Raw genomic sequence first — 8,804 nt, forward strand, 5'->3', positions numbered from 1 at the left:
TTTATATATAGAAATATAGATTGCCATAAGACCCAGTCTCCAAGCAGATGTCTAAAGAGCATAAATAGTTCTCCCTACAGTAGCAGCTCGTTTCTGTGGCAAATGGAACATGGCTAGTTATAGAAATGGGCCTCCACCAGTATCTACTTGGAGTTTACATAAGACTTACATGGTAATTGATGATAAAGTATAGAAAAGGTCCATTGATTGTATATTTGTCTTTAATAGTGTCTTAAAAACTTGTATTTCAGAAATACTTTGCAGCAGGGTGCGAGATGACGCCATAATAAAATGTGCTGGCGCGATGGGATGTTACATCCCACAGTGCAATAATGACGACTCCTTCAAGCAAATCCAAAGCATGGGATCAACCGGCTACTGGAAATGTGCCAACCCTCTCAATGGCTATGTCTTCCAGGAGACCGGTTGGCGACCGTGGGAGGGACCACCTCCATTTGACTGCAACACGTACTGGATTACAAACCGTGAGATATAGCTTTCCTTCATTTGACACTTCTGTCAAACCCTTGATTGGACACTGTTTCTAAGCACCAAGTGTACTTCACCGTAATTGTCCAAACATAAATTTCGTAGAATATGACTGTCCATTATACCGCCATGATACCTACTTCAGGTCCTATAACGTTACTGCATCATGTAAGAGTATGATATGTTAATATCACACCAATATACATGCATCATAAAAAGCATGTTTTACTAGAAGATAGCACACCGACGATAGAATACACACGTTTTATTACTCCGGAATTAAACTAGAGGGTGTTTAAATATAGAAATATCGATTGCCAAAAGACCCAATCTCCAGCGGGTGCTGGAAGAAGATGTTTTGTTTTCCTATCTGCCCATTTTATTTTCCTATCTGCCCATTTCTGTGACTTCTGGGAGATGGTTAGGTAAAAAGCACCTCTCCCTACATTTACCTAAACATTACAATGCCTAGAAGGTAATCAAGAATGAAGGAAAAAGGTCCATTGTATATATGGCGCTAAAAGGGAATGTAAAATTTGTTATTCAGAGGCGAACTGTTTGGAAGTGCGAAATACCGCCATAGCTGCATGTGTTGGCGTTGTGGGATGTTTCGCCCCGCAGTGCACTGATATCGGGACCTTCGATACGACCCAAGAATGGCAATCAAACGGCTACACCTACTGTGCCAATCCCATCAATGGTTACATCTACCCGGCGACCGCCGTGTCACCCGTGGAGCCGATACAACTGGAATGCGACACGTACTGGTCTACAAACCGTGAGAATAGCTTTCCTTGATTGAACACTTCTGTCAGACCCTGCTTGATCTAGAAGATTACTGCACCACTGTTTCTGAGCAACTATTGGTCCCTCTAATGGCCAGGCTCCTTTTCCAACTGCAGTTACTGTTAACTCTATAAATGTACCACTTGTGAACAAATATAGTCTTCACGTAAAAAAAACATGCATGCTATTGTATAATTCTTGGGTTGCACTCATTTTTTTAGGTTGGGTACATCAGTGCAACTAATCCCAAAAAATGAGTTTTGAGCCCTATGATATTTAGGTGCAAATTAGGGTAAATAACATCCGCCCGTCTTTTTCAGCTGTGCCACCGCCTTGTGGCATCGACATCGTTCTCGTCCTGGACGTTTCTTCGAGCATCTCGCAGAACCAGTTCGTCCTCGCCAGGGACTTCATGCAGGCTTTCGCCGACTGTGATGTTTTTCAAGGACTGGGTATCAGGGTGAGACTTTGATTTGTGAAGCTTTAAATTCATGAGAATCTATTGTTCCTGATAGCTAGCATTAACCGTAGAACTTGTTATCCGCATGCCTCCTTCTCAAGAGCACAGGAGACATATAGGAAGCGTTCTATGCATCGTGACTTCTTTCATCGCCAGTTAAATTTGGAACATCCCAGATGGCCAGTTTTAGGACATGTGGAAATAACAGCAGCACTCTTTGTGTATGTTTTTCACTTGTTACACAGATTGGAGTCGTCAACTACACCTGCGAAGCGGACACATACTTATTCCTGACACCAGCCTGCGTTGGGGTGTCGTACACAATCAGCCAACTCATGAGGGGCGACGGAGGCATAACCCGAACTGGTCACGCCATTAACCACATGCGCCTCACGGTACGACCACTGTTGGCTAACATGGTGCAAAAGCTAAAGGCTGCACCTGTACTGATTTCATGGTGCTGAAGCCACTGTTGCACTTGCTGGGTTAAACACAGTATTACATGGTACAGGAACTATGTCTATGGCTGCGCTTGCTGGGTTAAACACAGTACCACATGGTATATAAGCTATAGCTACATTTACTTGTTAAGCATATATACAAATGTACCTGACTTTTCCTTGTGTGATTTTATTGTTCGTTATTTGTCCAGTCCAATTTCCGAGACGAGGCCCATCACACAGCCGTCATCCTGACAGATGGATATGTAAGTTATTTTTTCCCAGTGAGTTGTCACACATTCTCAGTCTCATGTTAACCATTTCCCAAGACAATGATCTGTTACACAGTCTTATTCTCCTGTTTACCGTTTCCCCAGTCCGAGGATGATCAACAAGCCGCAGCTACAGATGCGCGGAACGCGGGGATCGATCTGTACGCCGTGGAGTTCGGGAAGTATGTGAACATGTATGCGCTGGAGGCAATGACCACCTCCGGATCCCGAGTGTTCACCACCAGCCAGGCCTGCGACGCGGCGCAGAAAATCGTGGCCGATCAGTGCGGTGGGTAGCTCTCGCATATTACAGACCTACAAACAACATCTGTCGATTTGACAAGATGGCGCATCCTGTGGAGTAATGGTTAACGTGTTTGGCTCGGAATCAAGAGGTGCTGCGTCCCTGATCACATGACAACTTAAGATACTGTTTTCTTATAAAGGATGTCTGGAAAGCCTGGCATGTCGGCAAAGTTACTGATGTGCCAATTCTCTTAATAGCTTTTCTCAACAATGCTTTACAGGCCCGAAGCGACAGTAGAAGCACTACATTCATATATTTTGGATGACTTGATTCGTCGATTCGGTAAACCAACAGTGCAAAGCAGCGTAATGCTAGCTGGAAGACTAAAAACTAGCCAACGACTTACAGATTTATTCTTTTTTTCCATTCTTTAGGATAAAAAACAACGAAGACAACCGGACCGTGTGACCTGACCTGACCTGACCTGAAATTTGATGTGGACCTCCACTGTCAAATGGACATCCAGTGATCTCCAAGCAAAAAAAAGGGGGGGGGGGATCCAAATATTCCCCGGCTGCCCAATTTTTACTACCCTTTCTTTTAAAATCTGCATGGAGATTATCCAATCGAAATTAACCACTTAAGACTCTGACATCAGGAATTGAAATGCCACTTAATTGAATAAACAGTAAGGGAGGAGGGCATCCCAAACCCTAATTGACCTATTCAAAAATACATATCAAAACATACCAGCTCAGCCTTTCTGTTGATTCTGAAAATTGACAGTTCCTTTTGGGAATATAAATATCTTTTGAAAGGCCAAAAAAGAGAACGCATGAAACAGTTTGACTTGGTCTGCTTTCATAAGAACATCGACATCAAAATGAAGTCGTTTATCAAGGTTGAAACAAAGCAACAAATCAAGGAAAAGACAAAGAAAACTGACTAAACCATTTTCAAAACGTTCCCTAACTTTAAATAAGTTTCACAACCCGAAACTGGCACCAATGAAGAGTGCCAGTCCATCTTCTATAAACGTTTTGCCCGCGACAGTAGTGATTTACAGGGGGTTATTTCCCCAAGCTTTTTAGCTTAAACATTACGTAAAGGATCCTGATCTAGAGACGGAGATTTTAAGGTCAAGAATACTTCAAGTAAAGTGACCATCCGAAATACCATCAACAGTTTATCTGCAAGTCCGAAACGTTCTTCGCGGTATTCCGACCATTAAAACGTGTCTGGTGGAACTACAGACTGTTAGAGAACAGAGATTAGAGTAATAAACTTCACAAAAACCAAATTTTGTAACAGTAAGCTGTAACTGTAAGAGAAAACTTGAGTTATTCTTTGCCTCTAATCAACCCAGAGATCAGGCATTTAACCATTTTTGTGGAAGAGCTGTTACCATTTCGGAACCATTGAACATTGGAGGCTGTCGAATGTCCAAATAAACATTCGGTCCTTTTGGGAGGGGACAGTAAGCTTTTTTGTAAAAAGCCAAAAATAGCAGGCTTGAAATATTTTGATTTCATGTGACACGAAAAATTCTGAGATCAACATTATCAATGTAATTCGAGTCTAAGACAGACAATGACTATGACATTGCTGCTGACACCAATAGTATTCACTCACTCACTCACTCACTGACTCACTGACTCACTGACTCAATCAATCAATCAATCAATCAATCAATCAAATCAACTATTCTCTTCCACACGAGGCACCCACACAACAAATATCAAATAAAACAAACGACTTATACTGTCTGAGATAACCCAAAAAGTCTTGTTTTAAGAAGTTGAAAGAAAAAAGCGAAATTGGCACCAATGAAAAGTGCCCGACCATCAGCTCATTTATGTTACATTTTTGCCCGCTACAGTAGCGAACTACAGGGGATGTTATTTCCTCACGCTTTTTAGCTTAGATATACTTTAAAAGATCCTCACCTATACCTAACAGTAATCTGAACGTAAAGAATACTTCAAATTAAGATTTTAAAAAGTAATCAAAATTCCTCTGCACATTCTAAATGTTTTTTCAGAATTCAACCAGGAAGACTCGGTCTCGTTACACTCAAGGCGGTACAAGAAAAAAAGTACAGGAAAAATAATTCCGTTAAACCAAATTTCAGTTTCTTACTGTAAATCAAAATGTAAAAACCTGAGATATTCTTTGCCTCCAGATTTTACAGGTGATTTTACATCACCTACTTCGACCTAGGAAGAGATCACAGTAGTAAAATAACCGCACATAACACTGCTGTAACGACAGTCTGTGGATGGAGCTGAAGTCAGGAAAACATCACGAATGAGGACAAGAAAGGAGCAGGCTGTTACTGTTCAGAAAGTGTAAAAAAGACAGGTAGGAGACCTGGTAGGAGAATCCCGATTCACCCGTTAATGTAGACGCTATGGGATTGTGCAGCAGCGTAGCACCACTCATATTGCCACTCTTAACACCAGATGTTCCCTTTTTGTTCCATTGTTTTAGCCGCTTTTCAGGAGCAAAATAGGGAGAAAACACCTCCCCTACAACCCAACAGCAAAAGGGCATCACTTGCTACATAAAAAATAAAAACAGAGATGGAGCAGAATTCTACCATCTTCTTGGAGATAAACAAAACACAATAGAAATTCTGCAGGTCAAGCTTCCATATACAACCTCTCTTATTAAGATGTCACATTCTTTTCATCCTCTATTTTCATTCTTCAAAAAAGGCCACAAAACAAACAGCTTTTTTTTAAACGTATACCCCATAAGGCACATCCCCTAGTTACTACATTGACTGGTGTATCCATAAGTAACCCCACACCGTAATTCATAAAAGTAGAAGTAAAAACTGGAACACTTGTGATGAATCCCAGGTACATGTAACCAAGAAATATGAAAATAAACGTTTAAAGCCAAACATTGTGAAGTTTTGTTTTCTACATTCATACCCTTACATATCAGCTTAAGTAGCAATAGGCCTTCTAGGTCTTTGCTGAATATCTACTATAATATCTACTGTATTTGTTGCATCGGCAGGTTTTGAATTAGAGCCATAAACTGCGTTCTATGTGGTGTATGACGATTTTATAATGCCGAAATAATGGCACAGCTGACGTCTGACCTCGCAAAGTAAACAGTGAAAGTTCAATAATATGATACATTAACAATTTTAATCGCCCCCCCCCCAGTCCCTTAGCAACGCCGAAACAGTAGAACATCCGGGTACTGCCAGTATTGAATCGGAAGGTAGCCCCCAAAGGAGAAGGGTAAAAAGCATAGTCGAAAACGTCGCCCTGTAAAACGTTATCGTGAAAGTTAAGCTTAGAAATGTAAAATACAATTGAAGTGTACATGTTGATGCCCCCCTTCCACATAGCACATTTAATATCCGAGTCTTTAGATTGCCATTATTTAAGAAGTATGCGTCAAGGGGGGGGGGGGGGTAGGGGGGGGGGGGCTATCTTGCCAGAGATCATAGAAGCGACACCATGTATCTTAAGGTGGTACTGCAGTAATATATGTGATGTCCAAAGCAGTGTCATGGCAACCCCATAAAACAAACAAAGGCAAACATCCGGGTCCTCGGGCAAACCCTTTTCCACCGTTAACTCGTTACAAATTATAATGATAATTTATGCGTGATATGGTCCGCCATCTTGGATTTTTGCCGATGACGTCGTCGAGTTAGCATGATTTATTGATGAGTTTTATTATAAGTTTTAAGAAAATAGTAAGGATGTAGCAAATAAACGTGGATAATACATTGTTATTAACAAAATTAGCAATTTCCGTCCAAATGTCTGTCATCACGTCACGAGACAACTAAATTTAGGAAAATTCATCAAATTTGGTGGCTCCAGCATAAGATTTTCAGGTGTAACGCGACATGAAATTTGGCGCCTCAAATGCCCATAAGACTACGAGTTCTCACGTGACGCAACCGACACGCAAACGATTCTACGTCATTTGTACCAGGTCATTAACACCCCCTGGCGGACCCCCAAATAACTGTCCCGATGTTCTTACTGACTCTAGTGGCATTACGCCATCTAGCGACACCAACGTGTATCTACCATAACAGTGAATTATTAGTTCATTTGAATGAACTCACAGAAAAGACAAACATAAGCACACCATAGTACATTCTCAAATTTTGTTATACCACAGAGATGTCAGTCCGGAATTCCCTCACATTAAGTCTGACTATGGATGGTGGAGGATCGTCTTAGTACGTATAGGGTACTAGTAGTATACAAGGCTAAAATATTGTTTCCTTATATCTTGTTGGGAGAAGAAAAATCGCACACTACGGAATAATTTATGAACGTTGCAACGTTGTCCAAAAAAAAAACACCAGCCACTCTAGTGATGTGCAAGTCTCAGTTCCACGAAAGCCACAAAGTTTCATCCTCAGAAATTTGACAAGTCAAAACACATCAACACCCTTGCCAGTCCTAATGGTGGATTCCAAACCACCCATGAAACTTATGGATCTCGGAGCCGCTCTTACCTAGCAACTCCTTAGCAACGCCTTAGCAATGCCTTAGCAACGAGAACATCCGGGTAAGAACAACACCGACCGGATGTACGTGGGTCCTGTGGATTTTTGCGCTTATTTTTATTGTCTAAAACCGTTGTGTCAGCCTCCTTCGTGGCCTTTTTTGGTGGCGTTTGTTGATGGAATGGGCGTATTTGCGATGTTCAACATATGGTAGCTAGTTTTTACGCCAGTACGGTTCTTACGTAGGGGGGGGGGGGGTATGCTAGGGTCGTCTTTTGTTCTGCGGGCTATTCTGATAGGGTTCAAAAAGAAAATGAAAATAACTACATCTTTTAAAGAAAATATTCGGTTTGAATAAATTGTAGATCAGCTTAATACAGTAAGGACTGGCCAAGTAAAGAGTGATAAAAACTAGGTCTAATATTCGGCAGAGGTGTCCATTATGTATAAGATACAAAGTGACGTTTAACACTGGATATGTTTGAACTACTACTTCATTTTGCAGTTACCGTGCCTAGTTAGGACCTGCAGCCGGGGATTTCTACTGTCGCCATCTCTGAACGTTTACGGACATAAAAGTTACCAAAACAGCCCCAGTTTGATGTTAGACGATGAAAGGCAGTGATGCTTTCGTCTACCGGACCTGCGGACTATCTTAGATGTAAATCAATAGGCCCTGATACTTACATTGAGCTCTGAAGAATAACTCAATAACAATAATGTAAGATGAAATCTTGCCTCTGTTTGATATTTAAAACTTCATGGTGCAGTTATTAAAACAATATTTTATAAAACTACAACATACGGGCACGGAATTGGTACAGTAGGTGATATTTATTTGATCATCAAACGAGAACAAAGACTTTGCTGACTCTTGTTATTCCACACGGCGCGCACAGCAATGTTTACTGGCAACAGCACAAAGAGACGTCTGATGGTAGAATGTCGCCAGTTGTAATAATTGATATTTCACGTTGTCATGATCACAAAAATTCACGACCAAATATATTGTCAACCGATATACGTGGTCACCTGGACATAAATAGTCAACCGGCCAAAGATTGACGCTGCAGTTATCAAAAAAAAAAAATTATACAAAAGAATAACACGGGAATCGGTACAGTATACATGTATATGGTATCAAACGGGATCAAAGACTTTGCCGGCTCACAATGCGCACAGCATTGTTTACTGGCAACAGCACGAAGAGACAAGGAGAGAAAAACATCTCGACACGTCTGTTGAAATTTTTCGCCAGTTGCAAAAATGGATATTTCACGTTCTTATGCCACTACCCGACGATATCATCATCATCATCGCGGGCTGCTTGCCCGGACCAGACTGTTCTGTCCCCCAAAGAGTTCTTTAATTCCTCGATCCACAACCCCACCAGAATATATATTCACTACCAAATATATGGTCAACTGACATACGAGGTCACCTGTAGATAAATAATCAACGGGCCGAACATAACTGACTAGCAGGACAAAAATTAGCAGAAACTCTGATGGTGCGGAAAATATTCCAAACTTTAGGCGTTATTAACTCTTCAGTAACTCTACAAGAGCTTTTTTATTCTTGTCGGATCGGTTCAGAAAAACGGACCTACAAAATATTT

General features: G+C 41.2%; 1 protein-coding gene across 1 annotated transcript; it reads left to right on the forward strand.

Moving 5' to 3' along the window:
- Window positions 1-304: 304 nt before the first annotated feature.
- Window positions 305-3,245, forward strand: LOC118404441. Its single transcript, XM_035803516.1, has 7 exons — window positions 305-485; window positions 1,037-1,267; window positions 1,596-1,735; window positions 1,981-2,130; window positions 2,388-2,441; window positions 2,553-2,736; window positions 3,129-3,245. The coding sequence occupies exons 1-7, from the start codon at window positions 305-307 to the stop codon at window positions 3,131-3,133; spliced, it is 945 nt and encodes a 314-aa protein (XP_035659409.1). The 3' UTR covers window positions 3,134-3,245.
- Window positions 3,246-8,804: the final 5,559 nt, after the last annotated feature.

This window comes from Branchiostoma floridae, chromosome 17, assembly GCF_000003815.2.
Source record: "Branchiostoma floridae strain S238N-H82 chromosome 17, Bfl_VNyyK, whole genome shotgun sequence".
NCBI lineage: Eukaryota > Metazoa > Chordata > Leptocardii > Amphioxiformes > Branchiostomatidae > Branchiostoma > Branchiostoma floridae.